General features: G+C 39.0%; 1 protein-coding gene across 20 annotated transcripts; it reads right to left on the bottom strand.

Moving 5' to 3' along the window:
• Positions 1-130: 130 nt before the first annotated feature.
• On the bottom strand, positions 131-22,497 carry LOC120908985 (keratin, type I cytoskeletal 9-like). 20 transcript variants are annotated; one of them, XM_040320537.1, is made up of 16 exons: positions 22,258-22,475; positions 18,292-18,336; positions 17,435-17,488; positions 16,237-16,296; positions 15,756-15,809; positions 14,092-14,151; positions 13,587-13,640; positions 9,468-9,521; positions 8,067-8,120; positions 6,516-6,569; positions 5,390-5,443; positions 4,843-4,896; positions 2,465-2,518; positions 1,773-1,829; positions 855-911; positions 131-266 (listed from the first exon to the last, which is right to left on the bottom strand). In XM_040320537.1, the coding sequence occupies exons 1-16, from the start codon at positions 22,343-22,345 to the stop codon at positions 223-225; spliced, it is 897 nt and encodes a 298-aa protein (XP_040176471.1). In that variant the 5' UTR covers positions 22,346-22,475; the 3' UTR covers positions 131-222. The 20 variants fall into 20 exon arrangements, with proteins under 20 accessions (XP_040176471.1, XP_040176472.1, XP_040176476.1 ...); XM_040320538.1 differs by having other exon boundaries at positions 14,092-14,145; XM_040320542.1 differs by lacking the exon at positions 9,468-9,521 and having other exon boundaries at positions 22,258-22,479.
• Positions 22,498-24,685: the final 2,188 nt, after the last annotated feature.

Raw genomic sequence — 24,685 nt, 5'->3', positions numbered from 1 at the left:
GGGAAAACCCTAACTCTAACCCTACTTTCAAAATATGGCAACATTGGCAACAACTAGTTTATAGGTACTTAAATATATCTATATTATGGACTCTAACAGGATATAGAAAGACAACAATTTTAGACAGGAGCAGTGAGAATATTATATAATTTTATTTAATCAATAGAATAAGCATTGCTACATGTTTATTAGGACTGTGCTGCATTAAATCCAGTGTGGTTTTCACTTCTTGCTTCCTCCTGATCCTTTGTTCTGTTGGCTGGAGTCTGAACGTAGAAAGACAATTTAAAGTTTTTTTTTTTTTGTAAGCAGTGGCAGACTGTGGACATCATATTTAAAGTATAATAAACCAGTAAATAATATAACAGAATTGTTAGATAACATTTTGGAACTGTAACCCTTTTATGCAAGTCACAACTGTTTTAAAGGTTGCTATCCAATAAATACATATGAACATATAGCATGGTGTCACTTACAACTCATTGTGTTTTGTTTTTTAAGTAAATATTAAAATTTAAATGTCTATAGCTCAGCCATAGATATTTAAATTTAAATATTTACTTAAAAAACAAAACAAAATGAGTTGTAAGTGACACCATGCTACAATGTCCATTGCCATTCTGTGTTTTTTTTGTTGTTTTGTTTAGAGGACACACCCAGGAATAGCAAAAAAAAATGATGCATAAATTGAAGCAGTTACTTGGACCAATAAAGTCAAATCATCCTAGTAGTATCACATTATTTAATAAATATATGTTAATAAGCTAATAAATAATGAAGTATACAAACATATTTTGTGACCCTTTATGCAAGTATCACCAATTACAAATGTCCTAACAACATATAAAGATTACCTGATTTGCTACCCCCAATACCACCTTGATCATGGGAGCCACCACCACTGCTGCCCCCTAAATGAAAAAATTAGCATGATTATTAGTGACACTAGTACCTAAGGGCCAGATCCACAAAGAGCCGCCGTAACTTAAATATTCTGATTTAAGTTACACTGCCGCAAAATTTCTACCTAAGTGCCCGATCCACAAAGCACTTACCTAGAAATTTTTGGCTGTGTAACTTAAATCCGTCCGGCGCAAGGCGTTCCTATCTTCATGGGGCGAGTCCCATTTAAATTAGGCGCGCTCCCGCGCCGGACGTACTGCGCATGCTCACGACGTCATTTTCCCGACGTGCATAGCACGGTTTTACGCTACGCCGAGTTTTGTGAATCGCGCCGGGTAAAACAAGTTGCGCCGGGAAAAAAAAAGATACGGCGGGAAAAAAAAATAAAAAAAATAAAAATAACAGCGTCGCGGGTAAGAAGGGTCTACTTTCACAAGGTGTAAACAGTTTACACTTTGTAAAAGCAGCCCTAATTTTACACATGCAACTTAATACTTACGGAGAAAAAACGAAGCGTAAAAGCTTTGTGGATCTCCGTAAGTGCTAATTTGCATACCCGAAGCGGCATTTCGACGAGAAATGCCCCCAGCGGCAGATGCGGTACTGCATCCTAAGATCCGACAGTGTAAGTCCCCTACACATGTCGGATCTTCTGTCTATCTCTTGGAAACTGATTCTGTGGATCAGTTCCAAAGATAGAAACAGGGATACGCAGGCGGAACAGCAGATCCGCCTGCGTATCTCTTTTGAGGATCTGGCCCTAAGTTTTTTTTAATGTCACTATATTAAGCCAAGAAATGCAGTTTCTCATGGATTTTTATTATTAAGACTGAAAAACATTACAATTAATCATTTGGATAATACTTTACCAGATTTGTCACCACCAAGTCCACCTTTCCCCTGGCATTGTCCAGCATCACCACTTCCTATGATTGAAAATATATTGTTTTTTTAAAACATTATTATAACAGTGGTACAGTGCATAGATTTTTACCCATAGTGATGAGAAAATTGGACAGGATGACATTTTTTCTTTGAACAAATGAATTTCTAACAGTGTATGTGGTTTTCGTTTGGGAAATTCCATTTGTTCCAGTAATTTTGAATGATTTTAATCCAGTCTCTGAATGTATAAAGTTTTTTTCATATGAATGCTTGTGCGAATATTCGTATGAAAGTTCATTAAAAAATGTATTAGTGTATGATGAGCTTTAGTCCTTAAATGAAATCCCTGTATAGCCCCATAGATCCTAGGTGCAGGTAGTATATTTCAAAATTTCCCTAGTCTAGATTAAACCCTCCATTCCCTCCACCCATTTCCTCTTGGCCTTCAGATTCAGCCCATAAAATTGGCCGTCAAGTTGAGTCAAATTGAGCACAAGTTTGTACCTCAAGTGCTGCCTAGGGTGCCTCCAAGGGGCTGCACAGTAATTGAAATGAAGCCACAATGTTCTGTATTTCACTATGGTGTGAATATAAACTTTTGTCACTTTTTCCTTTCATATTTGCCTTTGATGTTGAGTTTTATACATTTTCAGAAAATCCAGTTTTTGTTCTGTACCTGATTTGTTGCCACCATGATCTCCTTGATCCTTTGACTGTCCACCACAATCTCCTAATGTGGAATGGCAGAATGTTAATCATTATGTAAGACCAAGAACTGCAACTATATCAAATTCTGTATTAAGACATTAGGGTAGATTTACTAAAGAAAAATAGGTTGTTTACTTTGCCAGGGAATGCCGTGAAATTGCCAACATTGCCAATAATACCCAACTTTGTTGAAGGAAAAACAAAATCTTGCTTGCACATGATTGAATGGTGGAAGTCAGTAGAGCCTTATCTCATTCACTAGGTTAACCTCCCTGGCGGTATGATTCTGTCTGGAATTACGTACCAAAAGCGGTACATTTATTTTGCAAGGAAATTGGTGTTTTATACTGTAGGCCTGTAATTTTTAGAAATAACTCACTTAAATCTGACCAAGCAAGAGTCTTGTAGGCATCCCGGGTATGATTTTTTTTTTTTAAAACAAAATTATAAATTATAATATAATAAATAATTATAAATAATTATAACAAATAATAATATAATTATAATAAAAATTATTCAATAATGTAATCAACTCAAAATCACTGAAATTTGCAGTTGCAGAATTGTCGCTGTCATTATTTTATTTTTTTTATGACGAATTTCCCCGCAAATCGCTATCGCACAATTCTGCAAGTGATTATAATTTATTATCGCTGTTTTCTAGCTGATCTAAAACCATTTTTGACATAAAGGGACACTTTTGGACAATCTACAGTTTGCAGGCAGAAATGACATTTTTTATTATATAAAAGTACATGCAGGACACTGGGCAGACCACTAGGGACAAGGGGTGTGTGTATTTTTTACATACAGTACTGTAATCTATAAGATTACAGTATACTGTATGTAATGTGTTTGTTTACTTTTTTGAATTTGGCGCCGTTCTCCGTCCCCGTGCGTCGTAACGTCGCAGGGAACGGAGATCGGCGTCACACGGGGACTGTGAATCGAGCGAGGAGGTCCCGCTCGCTCACACAGCGGGGTGGCATCGCTGGATCCAGGGACAAGGTGAGTAAACCAAGCCTGTGGATCCAGCGAAAGGTAAGCCCGTCCAGCCCGAGCGCGACTCGGGTTTGCCGATCCTAACATGTAAAACCAACCCCGAGTCGCGCTCGGGTTTACCGTCAGGGGGGTTAAAGCGCTCATTTGTCGATCTCCCCGTCCGGTGCCACATTTGGCACCTTTCGGGAGGAGGGAGTGTAGATACTTGTCTTTGAAAGGCATCCTGTCCCCACTTCCGGGAGGCCGGGCCATGGCAAATTACGTTAGCAGCTTGGCTACCTCCTCCTTCCCCCACCGCAGGGCCGGTAGGAGAGCTCATGCGGTGCCTCGCACATGCACAGTAGGGACCCGGCGTGAAGCTGTAATGTAGCATCGCCGGGTTCCCTTACCCACAATGATGGTGGTAACACCTGACAGCTGATGGAAAGATCAGCTGTGGTGCAGACATCGCTGGACACAAGGATAGGTAATTATTAAAAGTCAGCAGCTGCAGTATGTGTAGCTGCTGGCTTTTAATTTTGTAGGAGTGGGACGGACCTCCTCTTTAATAGAAACTTCCCTTGAAAAGTGAACATCCTATTTATCTTTAATAAACCAACCCCATCATGCAGTTAAAGTGATACCAAAAATTAAAGAAGGCAAGATGTATGTACCAGTGTATTATGCATTTTTTCATGAAAAAATGTTTGGTCTCTGTAATAGCCATTTTAGATGGCTTTCCTATTTCTAATTACAAGATTAAAAGACTGGTAGAATTTGAAACCATTAGTATTATTATCATTTCAATATTATTTAACGTTTGTAGAGAACACATTGCTGTGGTACAATGACTAACTTTGGCAGGGTGGCATGTCTCTTACTTAGCTAAGATCTAACTACCTGAAACCATATATTTTGTAGATATGATTTAAAGTAAAATTAAAAGTCTAATTTAATATTTAATTCCTATCATCACTGCATGCAAGCATTTTGTAAATGAAAAATATTTAAAATATAAAAAGATGAAGACTGTTTTCTGCTGAGATCTATCAGACTATGCCTAAAAGTTGCTTAATAGGCCTCATTGTCCTACAAAAGGTTCACTCTAATCTTAATATGAATATATGTTTTGTGAACTTGTTTACCTTTATAGAATTACTTTTTTGCAGTGTTAAAACTAGTCGATTTGCCAGTAAATTAGATTACAGAGGCCTAGCATAGATTGAAAAACATTTACTACGAAATTATACTAGAAATGCAAAATAATTGAAATCGTAGTTGTACATGCTTATGTCACAGAGCATTTACACATAGACATTTTCCTTCAGCATATTTTTGTACTGTAAAGCCCAGCCAAGCATTTACCTGTTTTGCCTCCTCCGTGGGAACTATGATCTTGGCCATGTCCGGCTCCACCACCTTAATTGAATTTGTAGGAGATGAGTTACTTTATAATCTAGAGCACATTATACAAATTACATGGTTTCATAAATAATTGATCAGAGTCTATAGACATTTGATGACTGTCTCTGGTTGTTATGTATTATATGTATATTCAAAAGAGTTACAGCTAGACTTTTTGATATTATAACTGTTTAGTTTTAAAAATCGCTTTTTGTAATTATAGACAATATTCCATTTGGGAATAATTTATGCTAAAGGAAAACCATGGGATTTTGTCATTAGTAGTTCCTCAACCCCTTATTTCCCTTTATAGAAATACCAGTATATGAAAACAAAATGATGTCTAGGACTACTACTTATTAAGGGAAAAATTAAGTGTAGCATAAATGTGCAAAAATACTTTATTTTAGGATGGGGATTCCTTGAAATCCAATCACATTTTCCACTTTACTTCTAGCTTGCATGGGTATGTGAATAAGTACAATGCTGGCTAAACCCAACGTCTTACCTGATTTGCCACCATCACAAGAACTTTTATCTTGTCCCCATCCAGAGTCACCTCCTGAAAAAACATCAGGATTAACTACCTGAAACCACATATTTTGTTCTGCAGATATGATTTAAAGTAAAATAAAAAGTCAAAATGTATATTTAATTCCTATCACTGCATACAAGCATTTTGTAAGTGAAAAAATATTTAAAATATAAAAAAATGAAGCCTGTTTTCCCCTGAGATTTATCAGACTATGCCTAAAAGTTCGTTAATAGGCCTAATTTAAGGACCGCGCACTGTATATATACGTAATTTTTCTTAAAGATGGATATCTCGGTAACGGCAGCAGCTGCTGCCACAAACGAGATGTTTATCTTTTCAGTGAGCGGTCCTTTAAATGATAACGGTGGTCTCCATGGTGGAGTCGCCACAAGATCACCGTTATCGGCGGCGGGAGAGGCCCCCCGTGCCCTCTGCCGCTTACCGGAGCCGTCGGCAGCGGCGGAGGCGATCAGGTCCTGTCTCCTGCTCAGCTGGGATATGAGTGAGGGCAAGATGGCCCCCACCGTCTCCATAGCATAGCAGGGCGGAAGCGACATCAAAACGTCACTTCCGCCCATGCTTCTTAAAGGCATTTTTTCTTGTTGTCATTTTTTAAAAAAGTGTTTTTTTTCCCCCCAAAAAATTTTTTGCTCAAAAAAAGTGCGCTTATAAGACCGCTGCGCAAATACGGAGTGACAAAAAGTATTGCAATGACCGCCATTTTATTCTCTAGGGTGTTAGAAGAAAAATATATAATGTTTTTAGTAATTTTCTAGCAAAAAACATGTTTTAATCTTGTAAACACCAAGTCTGAAAAACAGCCAAGGTCCTTAAGTGGTTAATCTTATAATGCATATTTGTTTTGTGAACTTGTTTACCTTTATATAACTACTTCTTTACAGTGTTAAACCTAGGCGATTTGCCAATACATTAAGTTACAGAGGCCTAGCATTGAATGAAAAACATTTTATACAAATTTATGCTAGAAATGCAAAATAATTGAAATCATAGTTGAATATGCTAATGTCACAGAACATTTACACATAGACATTTTCCCTCAGCATATCTTGTTTACTATAAAGACCAGCCAAGCATTTACCTGTTTTGCCTCCTCCGTGGGAACTATGATCTTGTCCATGTCCGGCTCCACCACCTTAATTGAATTTGTAGGAGATGGGTTACTTTTTAATCTAGAGAACATTATACAATTTACATGGTTTCATAAATAATTGATCAGAGTCTATAGACATTGGATTACTGTCTCTGGTTGTTTGTGGCTTTATCAAGCCTATAAATGCCTAAAAATGCCTACCTAAATGCCTATAAAACACCTGGAGGACACAGTTGGGGCAGATTGGCATGTCTCTTACAGCTAAGATCTAAGATGGTACTGCTGTGGATTTGGTAACATGGCATTACTGGCATTTAGAGCAAGGCTTTTTATCTTCACTTAATAGTTTGCAAACACTAAATATATGAGTAAAGAATATGCTGTTGCCAAGACACCTCTTTATTGGGACACCACTCTCATCTATAGAGAAGCCCCTACATGGTAACTATTTAGAAATGAACGATTAAAGGCAAGGTTACCAAATTATGGACCCATCACTCCTTAAAGGTGCGGGGCATGTTGGGACCAGATGTACTCAAGGCAACTGTGGACATTATGGGGGAGATTTACTAAAACTAGTGCACGAAATTTGGTGCAGCTGTACAAAGTAACCAATCAGCATCAAGATTTTATTGTCAAAGCTTAAGGCTGGGTTCACACTACTACACTACTTTCATCCTACTTTGCTCTGCTACATTGGTCCTACATTTATCCTACATTGGTCCTACATCCATCCTACTTTCATGAACAGGATACTACTTTGGTCTGACTTCAATGATATTCAATGGGCCTGAAGTAGGATCAATGTAGGACCAAAAGTAGTACAGGGAGCATTTTCAAAGTCGGACCGACTTGTGTAGGACGCTACAAGACGCTCTCATAGGGAAACATTGAACACAGAGCAAAGTAGGATGAAAGTAGTGTAGTAGTGTGAACCCAGCCTAAGTGAACAAGCTGATGTTAGAAGCTGATTGGTTACTATGCACAGCTGCACCAGATTCAGTGTGCAGTCCCTATGTGTTTGTGCACTCAATACAACATATACCCTACCCAGCAACAAATGCTGCAGGACTAAAGTGTTGACTTCTTTTCTCTTTAGAAAGTAAAAATACTGGTTTCTATTGATCCAAATCTATTGTAAATTAAGTTGTTAAAGAGACCTTATCATTATGTAGGTATATTCAAAATAGTTACAGCTAGATTTTGTGATATTATGTCTATTTAATTTTACAAATCGCTCTTTGTAATTATAGAGAATGTTCCATTTGAGAATAATTTATGCTAAAGGAAAACCATGGGATTTTGTCATCAGTATTTCCCCATCCCCTTTTTTCCCTTTATAGATATAGCAGGATATGAAAACAAAATGATGTCTAGGACTACTACTTATTAAGGAAAAAAAAAGTGTGGCATAAATGCGCAAACATACTTTTATTTTAGGATGGGGATTCCCTGAAATCCAATCACATTTTCTACTTTACTTCTAACCTGCATGGGTATGTGAATAAGTATAATGTTGGCTAATACCCAGCGTCTTACCTGATTTACCACCATCACAAGAACTTTTATCTTGTCCCCATCCAGAGTCACCTCCTGAAAAAACATCAGGATTAACTACCTGAAACCACATATTTTGTTCTGCAGATATGATTTAAAGTAAAATAAAAAGTCTACTGTAATTTAATATTTATTCCTATCATCACTGCATACAAGCATTTTGTAAGTGAAAATATATTTATAATATACAAAAAATGAAGACTGTTTTCCCCTGAGATTTATCAGACTATGCCTAAAAGTTAGTTAACCACTTAAGCCCCGGACCTTTAGGCAGCTAAATGCCCAGGCCAGGTTTTGCGTTTCGGCACTGCTTCGCTTTAACAGACAATTGCACGGTCGTGCGACGTGTTTTCCAAACAAAATTGGCGTCCTTTTTTCCCCACAAATAGAGCTTTCTTTTGGTGGTATTTGATCACCTCTGCGGTTTTTATTTTTTGCGCTATAAACAAAAATGGAGCGACAATTTTGAAAAAAATGCAATATTTTTTACTTTTTGTTATAATAAATATCGGCCAAAAACATATCTAAAAAAAAAAATTTCCCTCAGTTTAGGCCGATACGTATTCTTCGACCTATTTTTAGTAAAAAAAATCGCAATAAGCGTTTATCGATTGGTTTGCGCAAAATTTATAGCGTTTACAAAATAGGGGATAGTTTTATTGCATTTTTATTATTTTTATTTTTTTACCACTAATGGCGGCGATCAGCGATTTTTTTCATGACTGCGACATTATGGCGGACACTTCGGACAATTTTTACACATTTTTGGGACCATTGTCATTTTCACAGCAAAAAATGCATTTAAATTGCATTGTTTATTGTGAAAATGACAGTTGCAGTTTGGGAGTTAACCACAGGGGGCGCTGTAGGAGTTAGGGTACACCTAGTGTGTGTTTACAACTGTAGGGGGGTGTGGCTGTAGGACTGACGTCATCGATCGAGTCTCCCTTATATAAGGGATCACTCGATCGATACGCGGCCACAGTGAAGCACGGCTCTCCCCGTTCTTCAGCTCCGGGGAGCGATCGCAACGGAGCGGCTATAAACAAATAGCCGCGCCGTCGTCCCGGATCGCTCCCCGAGGGAACCCGACCGCCGCATGTAGCGGGGGGGGGGTCCCGATCGGACCCCCCACCCGCTAGAAGGCAAGGACGTAACATGTACGCCCATTTGCCTGTACGTGCCATTCTGTGGACGTGCATATACATGCGGCGGTCGGGAAGTGGTTAATAGGCCTCATTTTCCTGCAAAGAGGTTCACTTTAATCTTATAATGCATATTTGTTTGACTTGTTTACTGTTATATAATTACTACAGTGTATTTACACATATACATTTTCCCTCAGCATATCTTGTTTACTGTAAAACCTAGCCAAGCATTTACCTGCTTTGCCTCCTCCATGGGAACTATGATCTTGGCCATGTTCGGCTCCACCACCTTAATTGAATTTGTAGGAGATGGGTTACTTTAAATTCTAGAGCCCATTATACAATTTACATGGTTTCATAAATAATTCATCAGAGTCTATAGGCACTTGATGACCATGTCTGGTTGTTTGCGGCACATATATATAGCCACAATATAATGCCTGTAAAACATCTTGAATATGCTACTTGTTAAAATATATCTTAACTCCCCCCCAAAAACAAAAAAGTGTGTTATATTGCAGCTTACCAGTACTTAGACATGGTGGCTGCATTCGTTTCCCTTTTTCCTGGCTTTTTTCCTCTTTATTTTTATCTGGTGTTCTGCCAATAACACAGTTCCTGTTCTAGGGTGACAACTCTCACCTCCTTACTGTACCATATGAATGTAAAACAGCATTGTCACCGTAGAACAGCACTAGAAACACTTCCTCTCGCTTATCTTCTCTATAACAGAGGGAAGGGTTCTGTATTCCTCACAAAATGCTGAGAACACTGCAACTGATAAGAATGCAGGGCAGGCATAATACACAGAAAGCTGACAAGAATAATGGCAGGATCACCAGGTAATGTTTTGCACTTACCTAACAGATATAACTAAATGCTTTTAATGGTATTTTTACCAGACAAAAATAAGAGAAGTTTTATGTTAGGGTTTACAAACATTTTAGGCTCATCCAGTTAGAAAACCTTGTTTGATTGATATTTATTTCCCTGATAAGCTTAAACCAGATATGTCCTCAGCTCCTCAACACCACCACTCCATAGGTTAAATGGAAACTGTCAACTGAGGTAACTATTTGTATTAAGGAATCCACCAGAAGCTAAAGATGCAAGGCGTAAGTCAGATTGTTCATGTTGCTCTTTAGGCTGGCCATAGATGACTTGCTTATTTGAGTCAGCCAGTAACCTGATTGAAAAAAGGCAAACAGATTCCCCCATCCACACAAGCGAGGTGGATGGAGAAATCCTCCCCTCTGTGCCATTGTATTCTAACAGTGGGTCTTATTTGCTGTCAGAATACACTAATTAGCACTGATTGATAAAAGTTTTACAACATTCCCATTCAACAGAAGTCATACATGGTCCCTGCTGAAGCGGCTGAATTTTGATCCATCTATGGACAGCTTAAAGGGTTCTCTACTAGGGATGAGCTTCGAGTTCGAGTCGAACTCATGTTCGACTCGAACATTGCCTGTTCGGCGAACAACAAACAATTAGGGGTGTTCGTGGCAAATTCGAAAAGCCGCGGAACACCCTGTTAAAATCTATGGGAGAATTCTAAAGTGCTAATTTTATAGGCTAATATGCAATTTATTGTCCTAAAAAGTGTTTGGGGACCTGGGTCCTGTCCCAGGGGACATGTATCAATGCAAAAATAGTTTTAAAAACTGCAGTTTTTTCGGGAGCAGTGAATTTAATAATGCTAAAGGTAATAAAAGTGAAATATTACTTTAAATTTTGTACCTAGGGGGGGGTGTAAAGTTAGCATGTGAAATATCACATGTTTCCCGTACATAGAACTCTCCCTGCACAAAGTGTCATTTCTGAAAGGAAAAAAAGTATTTTAAAACCGGACTTGCGGCAATAATGAATTGTCGGCTCTGGCAATTCAGAGAGAATTCATTCATAAAAAAAAAATAGCATCACTGGGGAAGCCCAGTCTTCCCCCTTGCTGGGCTTCCCCAGTGACGTAGCAGAGGGTGCGTCAGAGGGGACAGGGTCACGTGACGGGTGGCCCCGCCTCCCCTATATAAGAAATGTCAAAGCTACAGCGCGTCATTCGCTGGGCTGTGTTTAGCGGAGAGAGAAGGTCGGCGTGGCTGCGCTCTGGATGGATGGATCTTCTCATCGCTGGACCGGAAATCAACCGTCGCTGGATACAGACAACGTTGGAGCAGGGAGCTGGGACTGAGTAAATTACCACCGCTGTTTTTTTTTCTTTTTTTTTATTAATAAAGGATTTTTTTCTACGGTGTGTGTGTGTGTGTGTTTTTTCCAACTATTTACACTTCCTTCGTGAAATGGTAGGGGTACAATGTACCCCATTACCAATTCACATAGGGGGGGCAGGATCTGGGGGTCCCCTTTGTTAAAGGGATCTTCCAGATTCTGATAAGCCCCCCGCCCGCAGACCCCCACAACCACCGGGCAAGGGTTGTGGGGATGAGGCCCTTGTCCCCATCAACATGGGAACATCCTCCCCATGTTGAGGGCATGTGGCCTGGTATGGTTCAGGAGAGGGGGGCCGCACTCTGTCCCCCCCTCTTTTCTGCGGTCGGCCAGGTTAACGTGCTCGGATAAGGGGTCTGGTGTGAATTTTTGGGGGAACTACACACCATTTTTTTTTTAAATTTGGGGTGGAGTTCCCCTTAAAATCCACACCAGCCCTGAAGGGTCTGGAATGGATATTTAGGGGGAACCCCACGTCATTTTTTTTTTAAATTGACAACGGGGTTCCCCTTAATATCCATTCTAGACCTGAAGGGCCTGGTAATGGAATTTGGGGGGACCCCCACGCTATTTTTTTTTTATGAATGAATTCGCTCTGAATTGCCAGAGCCGACAATTCATTATTGCCGCAAGTCCGGTTTTTAAAGACTTTTTTTCCTTTCAGAAATGACACTTTGTGCAGAGACAGTTCTATGTACTGGAAACATGCGCTTTTTCACATGCTAACTTTACACCCCCCCTAGGTACGAAATTTAAAGTAATATTTCACTTTTATTGTTTCACTTTCAGCATTATTAAATTCACTGCTCCCAAAAAAACAGCCGCTTTTAAAACTTTTTTTTGCATTGATACTCCTGGCACAGGACCCAGGTCCCCAAACACTTTTTAGGACAATAACTTGCATATTAGCCTTTAAAATTAGCACTTTAGATTTCAAATGTTCGAGTCCCATAGACTTTAATAGGGTTCTAAAGTTCACACAAACATTTGGTGTCTTCGCAAGTTCTGGTGCGAACCGAACAGGGGGGTGTTCGGCTCATCCCTATTCTCTACTCTTAGGGCACCTGAATTTATTTGATGTTAATTGTTCTTGGCTTCTTATCTTTTAAAGGGGCACGTACAGTACATATCAAGTCCAGGCCTTCTCAAGGCAGCTGCAGATCTTACATGTTTTTTGTGTTGACAGAATGTCAACTAGTTGGTAAAGTTTTTGAAGAATTTCCAACACTGCTTTCTCCTATTGAAAATGTACAAGATAAACTGCCTTTTATCGAGACAAGCTCTAAATTATGATATATACATATATCAGTTGCAGCTGGGTTTTTCTATTCTTGTATAACTTTCATTGTACTGATATCATTTTTGTACCTATCAAGAGAGTTCTCATGATTATCAAAAAAAAAGAATTAGGCTTTGGTATTCACTCAACAATCTTTTTTAACTAACAGTTAAAACAGAAGCGCAGTACGGTGGTAATTACGTAGATCAGGGGGGGGCCACATGTAGTCCGCGGAGCCCTCTCATGTGGCCCGCGACCTCCTGCTCTGGAATGGCAGGTTGGCAAGCCCAGATCGCAGGTTGTCGATCCACCATACCACAGGATTAATGTTATGAATAAAGCCGGTGGTAGAGGAAGAAAGCGGCTGTGGAGCAGAGCCCCATAAGTCGATGCTTCCTCTACAGCGCTGGCTTTAGCCACAGGCAGAATCTATGGCAAAATTCAACAAACCCGCAGGATAGACACAGGTGCACTATGCTGCACCTGCAGTGTGGGTAAAACACAGCACATCAGTGTGAAAGCAGTCTTAGGCCCTTTTCACACAATGAGCCCGACCAAACGGAACCCTCAATTCACCTCTACAGAGCAACAGATGTAAACAGACTTTTGTCCGTTTACGCCCGCCTACCTCCAATCCACTAAGGAAAGAAAAAAGGGAATTCGTCCCCTTCCATTTGGGAGGATTGGATCGGAGGGCCTATAGAGTAGCTGTGACCCATCATCCTCCCGCTCCGCTCATTGTGGCCTACGACTGGTTACCAAGTTACTTAAGTGGCCCTCGCTCTTTAAAAGGTTGGGCACCCCTGGTGTAGATGGTGGTATGTGAATAATTACCCAAAGCCTTACCTAATTTACCACCACCAGAAGAACTCTTATCTTGCCCCCATGCAGAACCACCTCCTGCATTAGAAATAACAAACAGAAGGATGAACTATATTAGAAACATTCACGTTGTCAGCAAATTGGAACTCATTCATGGTAAAATACCAATTTATTGTTTAATCCTTATCAACTGTCATGCATGCACTTTGTAAACTGAAAAAAATAATATATATACAGTATATATATATACAGTATATATATATATATATATATATATATATATATATATATATATATATATATATATATATATATATATACTGTTATACTGTGTGTGTGTGTGTATATATAGTTGTTTATATATACATTTTATTTACTATTATATGCCATGCAGGAAAAATATTATAAATCATTACTAACTATTATGTAATCATTTAATATTTACAAGGCAAATAGGCCATTCTATGTTTTATCATTATTATACATAACATGAGTCATACCCAGTTGCATATCCCAACCAAGTATTTACCTATCTTGCCTCCTTCCTGGCAGCCTTTGCCTTGGTCCTGGCCTTGTCCGCCTCCTCCACCTTAAAGAAAAGAGTATGAGATGGTTACTATATAATTTAGAGTACAGTAGAAAATGCACATGGTTTCAGAGATAACTGATGTCTATTATTTGCAACCTTAAAGGTATGTATAGGCTTTAGATGACCATCTCCATCTTGGCTGGATCAAGTCGTGATCTATCGTCTATGGTCTGAAATACATACTTTTTCTTGCCAAGTCATGTAGGGAGAATTTGTGGTAAAACTGGAAAGGAAACACTCACTGTACAAATGCTATTGTTTTTCCAGATAGGCTGGTGCAAGAGGTGTCTGCAGTTCACCCTTTATATAGGCTAAACAGATAGTATTACCCAAGATGGCCAGTTGCATTTAGGGCTTTACTTAAAGATGCAGATGCTTAGGGATGGTCTAATCATATCTTCATTAAACTATAGAAATACTTTTTTTTTTTTATTCCTTTACTTGGTTGTAAATATTTCAATATTTAAAAAATATCATCCTTAGATTCCTTTCTACTGTGATGAACTGGTCGGAGGTTCAGTTTGACCACATTAAGGTATTTTAGTCAATAAGTCAGTCGATCTGTATGTGAGTGGTTGTGGACCCATTTTAAATTTGGGTGGTTATAGCATATCTGAATTTTTTTTTAGATTTTAATAGAATATAGAATGTTTAAAACATCCATCTATCTCTCTGTCTATCGTTGCTTTCTGTGTCCTGTTGGGTCGATTTCTATTGAAAATGTACATGAGATAAACTGCCTTTTATCCAGACAAGCTCTAAATTATAAAATATACTGTACATATATCAGTTGCAGCTGGGTTTTTCTATTCTTGTATAACTTTCATTGTACTGATATCATTTTTGTACCTATCAAGAGAGTTCTCATGATTATCAAAAAAAAGAATTAGGCTTTGGTATTCACTCAACAATCTTTTTTAACTAACAGTTAAAACAGAAGCGCAGTACGGTGGTAATTATGTAGATCAGGGGGGGCCACATGCAGTCCGCGGAGCCCTCTCATGTGGCCCGCGACCTCCTGCTCTGGAATGGCAGGTTGGCAAGCCCAGATCGCAGGTTGCCGACCCACCATACCACAGGATCAGTGTTGTGAATAAAGCCGGTGGTAGAGGAAGAAAGCGGCTGCGGAGCAGAGCCCCATAAGTCGATGCTTCCTCTACAGCGCTGGCTTTTGCCACAGGCAGAATCTATGGCAAAGTTCGACAAACCCGCAGGATAGACACAGGTGCACTATGCTGCACCTGCAGTGTGGGTAAAACACAGTACATCAGTGTGAAAGCAGTCTTAGGCCCTTTTCACACAATGAGCCCGACCAAACGGAACCCTCAATTCACCTCTACAGAGCAACAGATGTAAACAGACTTTTGTCCGTTTACGCCCGCCTACCTCCAATCCACTAAGGAAAAAAAAAGGGGAATTCGTCCCCTTCCATTTGGGAGGATCGGATCGGAGGGCCTATAGAGTAGCTGTGACCCATCATCCTCCTGCTCCGCTCATTGTGGCCTACGACTGGTTACCAAGTTATTAAAGTGGCCCTCGCTCTTCAAAAGGTTGGGCACCCCTGGTGTAGATGGTGGTATGTGAATAATTACCCAAAGCCTTACCTAATTTACCACCACCAGAAGAACTCTTATCTTGCCCCCATGCAGAACCACCTCCTGCATTAGAAAGAACAAACAGAAGGATGAACTATATTAGAAACATTCACGTTGTCAGCAAATTGGAACTCATTCACGGTAAAATACCAATTTATTGTTTAATCCTTATCAACTGTCATGCATGCACTTTGTAAACTGAAAACAATTATATATATACAGTATATATAATATATATATATATATATATATATATATATATATATATATATATATATATATATATATATATATATATATATATATACTGTGTGTGTGTGTGTATATATATATAGTTGTTTATATATACATTTTATGCAGGAAAAATATTATAAATCATTACTTACTATTATGTAATCATTTAATATTTACAAGGCAAATAGGCCATTCTATGTTTTATCATTATTATACACGAGTCATACCCAGTTGCATATCCCAACCAAGTATTTACCTATCTTGCCTCCTTCCTGGCAGCCTTTGCCTTGGTCCTGGCCTTGTCCGCCTCCTCCACCTTAAAGAAAAGAGTATGAGATGGTTACTATATAATTTAGAGTACAGTAGAAAATGCACATGGTTTCAGAGATAACTGATGTCTATTCTTTGCAACCTTAAAGGTATGTAAAGGCTTTAGATGACCATCTCCATCTTGGCTGGATCAAGTCATGATCTATCGTCTATAGTCTGAAATACATACTTTTTCCTGCCAAGTCATGTAGGGGGAATTTGTGGTAAAACTGGAAAGGAAACACTGTACAAATGCTATTGTTTTTCCAGATAGGCTGGTGCAAGAGGTGTCTGCAGTTCACCCTTTCTATAGGCTAAACAGATAGTATTACCCAAGATGGCCAGTTGCATTTAGGGCTTTACTTAAAGATGCAGATGCTTGGGGATGGTCTAATCATATCTTCATTAAACTATAGAAATACTTTTTTTTATTGCTTTACTTGGTTGTAAATATTTCAATATTTAAAAAATATCATCCTTAGATTCCTTTCTATTGTGATGAACTGGTCGGAGGTTCAGTATGACCACATTAAGGTATTTTAGTCAGTGAATCTGTATGTGAGTGGTTGTGGACCCATTTTAACTTTGGATGGTTAAAGCATATCTGAAATTTTTATTTAGATTTTAATAGAATATAGAATGTTTAAAACATCCATCTATCTCTCTGTCTATCGTTGCTTTCTGTGTCCTGTTGGGTCGATTTCTCTTTATTTTACATCCTGGAAATATAATAGCAAGTGATAGGAAATCGCTGCAAAATGAGCAACATTTTAGATCTTTCCTCAATGTATGTCCTTGTGATCATTGTCCTAGAAAGGAGGAATCTCCCCAGCAGGGACAGAAATTACAAAAAAAAAAAAACTGCCAGGGTTTCAACACTTCCCCATTCTAACCAACCCTTTTTCTGATTCCCTATTAGAATCCCTATTCTAATCAAACCTTTTCTAATTCCCCATTCCCCATTATAATCCCAATTCTAACCAAAAAAACGGGGGCTTTAATTAGGTATGAATAAAATCTAGCAAACTTGTGACATGATGCATGTTGAAAAAAAAACAGCTTTGTACACTGTAAGATCAACTTTGCATTTTGTACAGTTGCCAAAGTTTACGCATCAAATTCAAGAGATGTTATTTCACTGTTACCTATCTTGCCTGCTCCACCATGGCTCTGATCCTGACCATGTCCTGCAGCACCTCCTTAGAAAAAAAAAAAAAGTTATCTATTAAACCATACATTTGCTTACTAAAGTAAAACAAATTATATCAAGTCATGCATCCCTCATGTTCTGCTGTGTTACAAACAGTGGTTAATTATGTTTCCTCATAAGAAAAAATGTAATGTAGCAGATGGTTTGGAATTTTACTTTAAAGTGACACTAAAGTTGATATGACTGTTGCACTCAGCTTTAAAAACCATGAATGAAGCTAATGCGCAGTTCATTCGGCGCGGGGACGCGCTTCATTTAAATGAAACCCGCCCCCAACCCGCCCAATTTGAAATACACCGCCAGAAATACACTACACCGCCGTAACTTACGGCGCAAACTCGCTGAGGATTCGAAAATGCGCCAGGTAAGGTACGGAGGCGTAGTGTATCTCTGATACGCTGCGCCAATGTATTTCTTTCTGGATCTGGCCCAGAAGGTTTAATGAGGTTACTAATAGTTCAGGATCATGCAGCATCATAAAGTATTATTGGCTGAAGAATTTGGACCCATTCTGACCAAATTTACCAGTCTGGGGTCAATGATATGTATATTATCTCTTGAACACACATTGGTGGGATTTTGAAAAAAGAAAAAAAAAGCCTCATATACTATATATAGATATAGATATATATATATATATATATATATATATATATATATATATATATATATACAATTGTTTTACTATTTAGTCAATATTAATTCATCTTGTTCAGCGGACTGACAATTGCACTCATTACACACAGTTTAATCTTGATATGTTTCTCTAATATTAAGTAGTTTTTCTGTTACCTCCATGAGAGCTCTTATCTTTGAACTGTTGTCCGGCACCACCAGCTATTTCAGATATAAAATATAAATGTTATTTCAAGCAAATTATAGCTGTTTTATGCTGTGTATACCTTAAACAAAGTATGTCAAAATTAGATGAAACAGTGGCCCAAATCTAAAGGACTAAATCTTCCAGGGTAGTTACTGTGAAACCCTTTATGTCTGCTTAAAGCTGTCCATACATTAGTCAGTTATTTTTGTTCAACCCTATTCCCCATTCACACATTCAAAGTGGATGGGGGAATCCTCCCTGCTGCATGTTTTTATTCTGACAACAGGGAGACTTCCCCAACATCAAAATTTGCTGATCTGCACTGCAGTGCTGATTAGGCAGAATTTTTCTAACAGGCTGGTTGACACAATAGATCAGGTTCTCTTTAACCACAGTGCCCATACAAGGGTCCAAATCGGCTGGTTCAACAGGGACCATCTGAATTTCAACCCATGTATGGTTAGCTTAAAATTGTACTAAACCCACAGTAAAACAGTAAAATCAGTCTGTATATGCAGAAAATCATGCTTGCTATACTCACCTAAGGGGTTAGTCCTCTGCATTGTGTAAAAAGGCTTTTTCATCCTGTCTTTACTGATCCTCCCCTTATTTTACTGTGCCCATTCCATCTCTTGATAGTACAGAGGCTTGGAGGCAGTCTGCATATGCTCAGTTTGGCGTGTATTGCTAGAGAGTTTTTTTTGAGGGTGCATGTGATCAGCACAGGGCCAATCAACACTGTCCAGACAGAGGGTCAAGGCTCCTGCAGCTTCATATGACAGTCAGGGGAGAATGAAAAGTCAGGTTATGAAGAAGCCTGGTAGATTGGTGAGGCAGGTAAAACATGTTAACCGTGGGGTCCACACCACAGGGCCCTGAGGTCTCTCCAATACCCACAAAGAGCTAGTGCCGCAACAGGCTACAGTAAAAGGAAGCAGAAGTACCCACCACGCATGCGCAGACTCGGCCAGGAATAGGAGTGTGGTGATCTCACACGCACAATGTCTGCTATGAAGGCTGGATGGATGGTGTCTCCCGGCTGGGATGGGCTGGACATGTGAGCCGCCAGGATAGACAAGCCTATAGGAGTTTCGGTTCAGCAAACTATGAGTTCCCCCTACACTTGTCCTGATTTTGGGTCTTCATTGACACTCAGGTGACCCCCCTGTGCAGTCTTGCCTTTTGCATTGGTGGTGCTGGTCCAATGTAACAGTGTGGACTCACACTGAGAGCTCTTGCTATATTGAATGAAAGAACCACTCGGTTCAACAACAACATGCTTTACAACTTTAAATAGCATGAGCACTTGGATATTGGCTACTGTTTATCCAGTTTATGCTCTCTGAATTTGGAAACATCAGTGGCTAATAGGTGAAATATATGATAAACTCTCACCTGAGTAATTAAAGGGACATACACTTATTGCAACTCCACCGCTTATCAAGTCCTGTGGTTCATGTAGCTATGCTAGTTTACATATAATCCATAAGCATCTCTCATTTTCCATGCACCAGGTGCATACAACCTCCATAGATGAGGCTGTTTATTTACAAGACGCAGCTGAGCCATACATTAGTGAGGAATAATTGGTGCAATGTATCTGAGGATGGTATATGAAATTAAAATTACTTGTGGTGTTTAGTTGAGTCTGGGCCCTGTCTACATGTGTGTGCATGTTTTTAAGTACCAGCGTTGTTATTTTTAGCAAAGGGTGGAGGTGAATTATACATTTTTGATCCAATTTTTAGGAATTTTGCTAAGTCCAATAATTTTTTTTTGATATGTACATACCATCTGGGGTCGCATTTATACCCTCTTTCCTTGAGGGAACTGTCCCCCCAACTGTTCTAGAGAATGAAAACTCCTCCTACAAGCTTTAACCAGTGATCGGCCAGTCATAGATAGAAGTTACTGCTATAGATAGAAGACTGTTATATATTTTTTAACTGAAGGCCACATAAAAGGATCTTGAAGGCAATGCCATACGTGGCCTATAAAACACTAGTTTGACATGCCTGCCTTCAACCATTTAACATGACCACATGTAGATGGTTTTGGTTTCTATTAAATATTTATATGTGCATTTACCACTTCAGAATTTTAAACGCAGGAAGTACATTTTGAAAAAACTTCCACAAAGTTACTAGGACATATCACTTATGCTCCACCCCACCTAAAGATAACAGAGAGTACACAATAGATAGCAGAAGTGGCTATCAAAATGAAGCCACTCCTATGGAGAATGACACTTGCAGGTAGTCTGCAATAGCCATCAAATAATATGGTGTAACAAATGTTTTGTTACATAGTAGTTACTATTTCATTTATATTTAGATGAAAGGCATGACCATTGATCTGCACATGATATCATTCAGAGAGAAAAAATTACAGGAAAAAAACAATTATTTTTTAAAGTGTACTCCTATTTAACCACTCTTTAACCCTTGGGTAACCCTAATCAGTCCTAGTTAAATTCTTCCTCTCCTTTTCCCTTCAGCTATTGTTTTTCTTAATTTTTTTGTTTTTCTGTACTACAGTATATCAAAAATATGATGATTTCTACTTCTTCTTACAGCGCCTCTCCTCTCCCAGTCTGACAGCTACAGTGGGAGGGGTCGGGATGTCAGAAGGAGCCGAACAGTCCAATAAGAAAAAAGGTATTAAAATAACATAAAATTAGGCATAGCTTAAATAGCACAGACAATGGATCACATATCATTGTTAAACAGAGGAGATTGTATGATTATGTAACAATTATGATAACAGCAGGAGGGGTGGGGAGGCGGACAGAGCTGACAGGTAGGGAGGGGGGAGGAGGACAGAGGAGAGCTGCAGATGATGGAGGCACGTAAACTGACCACAGTATCAAGGCTCAGCAGCCATTACACACCATGGTCAGTTTACAGGGTGGGGCGGGGGGGGGACAGAAACATGCAGGATCAGCCAGGTATTTTAGGTTATACATGGGGCCAAATTACACAGCACAAGCACTGTGCTGTTATTCATGCTTTAAGGAAACAAGATCAATATTTTTTTATTTATGGTCACAAATGCTTTAATTTCTTTTTAAAATAATTTTGTTTGCAATGTTTTTCAGTATTGCATAAAATGTGCTTTGCACCAGAAACATTATTTTTATGTAATTTTAAAAGGGACCTAATATTGAATAAAATACACAATTTTTCACAGTAAAATTTACAGCATTTTTTTTTTTTATGAGCACTGGTCAAAATATAAAAAAAAAACATTTTTAAACACCTCTTTGTCTATAGATTACATCAAGAATATAACAATTGTGTAATGCTTTTTAATGAAAACTATTTAACCACACATAGGCGTAATTGTCTGAGCAAAAGAAAAAAATAAGAATGTGTTTGCAGAAAAGATTTGGAGATCCCATTTTATGGTACACAATTGCTTGCAAAAATTGATTAAATATTGTATTTGTTACCTCCATGTGAGCTTTGACACTGTGGCTTGTCCTGCTCCAGCTGTTTTAGATGTAGTAATCTATGTTACTACAAGCAATTAATAGCTACAGACATTTTCAGATTTACATACCTCACACAATTAATTAACCATAACCCTTTCTTATTCTATATATGTTGCTTCCACTATCGTATATATCCCGAGTCATATTTCATAACATTTTACATTTCCCAAACTGATATGACTATGTTTTGCTGTATGACCCCTTTTCCAGAAATAAACCTACTAATGCTGGCACAGCATCCGTTAATTAAGTTCTAGAAAGAGAAGTACGTGGGTGACATACAAGGTTTCCTGGCCTCTATGCGCTGAATTTAGGAGGGGGGTCATTGTAGATTGCCCTGGCCTTAGTCTTTGTATGAAAGTTTAGTATTAACTGTAGCTTTTACTAATTATGAAAATTTTGACTTAGATATAATAAATGTTTAGAAAGTATTAATACTTACAGCCTTGGCATTCAGCCTGCTTGTCATCACCGCACTTAGCCAAACCCTGGCTCTGTTGGCTTTGTCCTCCTTTCTTAGCTCCTGACATGACTAATCTGCCTTTTGCAAAGCTTATATCCTTCAAAAGCAATGTAGCAAATGTATTTTGTCTACTCTGTTAGAGAAGGTCCCTTTTATACTTCTAAGTGGATGTACATGCTATTAAGCTGCGTTTCATTGGCTGCTCTGGGTTTAATTCCCTGTTCAAGTTTACAAGAGTAATATGTGTAATTTAATAATCATTCAAGTCTGCAAGTATATGCGTGTAGCTTCAATGCAGGGTGTTTCCAATGCTTGAGCTTTACTCAAGATGTTATAAAACACATAATGTGAGGCAGCTATATTATTTATTGAAGAGTCATGTAAACAACTGTTTTACAGCGCGTGACTTAGAATGTTATAAATTTTACTGCTGAACCTCAGATTTATTTTAGGATAATAATATAGTGTATTAACATTGTAAAAATCGATGCAGCTATTTATGCAACAGCGCAGTTTTTTTTAATAATTTTTAACTGTATATGTGTATACTAAGGGGCAGATCCACGTAGATCGGCGCATATATCCGCCGGGCGTAGCGTATCTAAGATACACTACGCCGCCGTAACTTATCTATACGCCGGCGTAATTCTTTTGTAGATCTGCCCCTAAATGTACAATTTGAGGGAATTCTAGATATGTATAATTTTACATAGTTACATAGTTACATACAGTTTGGACCAACGTAACTATGCATATACCATACCTATGGGATCCCCCTGGAAGCTGAGCTACTACAATGATCCCCACTAGCTTTTGGGTTCCATGCCAAGTAACTGCCTTGCTGCACTTTTGAACACAGAAGGTCACCCAGGCCTTAGTATGGGCCCCAATTAGAAAATGCTTTGCATTTTCCTAATGAATGCAAAGCATTCTCTGATAGGACAAGATTGAGAGTGTGACGTCTCATTACATCATCTATTTAGAGAATGCTTTGCATTCAATTAGGAAAATGCATTGTGATCTCTGCATAAACCCAATCTAGATTATATTTAGTTTACTAAAGCCTCGTGTATAATAAACCATTACAATATTTATTTATTTTCATAATTGCACCCGATTATTGCTCATCTCCTCCAGCTCTTTCAGACACTTATGGCCTTCATGCACTCACTACTGCATCAGCTGCACATCATTGAACCAGTTTAGTGATAGTGACAACAGTGGAGCATGCTTGTGAGATTTTTGCCAAAATAGATGCTCCATTATGCGGTGCATGTGTCAGGGTGATTAGGTAACAGGAGCACAACTGGGAGAAAGTTTGTACCCCATAACAGAAAGTGTCTGAACAAGGGCTTTCATGGTAGGGTCACCAGGTATTTTTTAATGTAAGATTCAAAAAGTATTAAAACAACCTGTGAAATATGTATCTGGTTGCCGCCAAACCAACTGATGACAATGGGCCAGATCCACGTAGCGCGGCGCTTCTTTACGTCCAGCGTAGTGTATCTCATATACACAACACCGCCGTAACTTACAGCGTATTTCCTGTATCCACAAAGAATTTGCGCCGTAAGTTACGGCGGCGTAGTGTATCTGTGTCGGCGTAAGGGCACGCAATTCAAATGGGTGAGATGGGGGCGTGTTTTATGCTAATACGTCTTGACCCGACGTAAATTACATTTTTTCTGTACGGCGCATGTGCCGTCCGTGGGGGTATCCCAGTGCGCATGCTCCAAATTAACCCGCAGCAAGCCAATGCTTTTGACGTGAACGTCATTCTACGCAAAGCCCTATTCACAAACGTTTTACGCAAACGACGTACACAATGGAAAATTTGACGCTAGCCCGACGTCCATACTTAACTTTGGCTACGCCTCATATAGCAGGGGTAACGTTACGCCGAAAAAAGCCTTACGGAAACGGCGTAAAAAAATGCGCCGGCCGGATGTACGTTTGTGGATTCGCGTATCTAGCTAATTCGCATACTCGACGCGGAAATCGAAAAGCTTTTTCACATTGTTTTCAATCTCAAGCCCTTATGAATGGGGCAGTTTGAACCCAGGAAACATGTTGGACACTCTTTGGATTGTCCCCCCTGCCTTTTATTGGAATAAAGTCATATCTGAACCTTTTAGCAGGGATGTTGTGCTTCAATTCACTTTTTTTTACATTAGCCAAGGAAACAGTGGCGATCCTCTTGTCAGGAGCAAACACACACCTGCTCCTTCATAGATACTGGTTCCAGAATCCTGGTTTTGTCTATGGCATTCTCCTTGTCTGTCCACCTGCAAGGTGTTTGATTGTGACCAGACTCTGCATGGAGACCAAACCTGTTATAAGCTAGCCAAGCCTGCAGTCTCCTGCTTGATATAGAGTGCGTAGTACTTGATCAAGCTGCCTGTCTGTC

This window comes from Rana temporaria, chromosome 8, assembly GCF_905171775.1.
Source record: "Rana temporaria chromosome 8, aRanTem1.1, whole genome shotgun sequence".
In the NCBI taxonomy this organism is placed as follows: Eukaryota; Metazoa; Chordata; class Amphibia; order Anura; family Ranidae; genus Rana; species Rana temporaria.
This window is presented reverse-complemented; position numbering and strand designations above follow the sequence as displayed.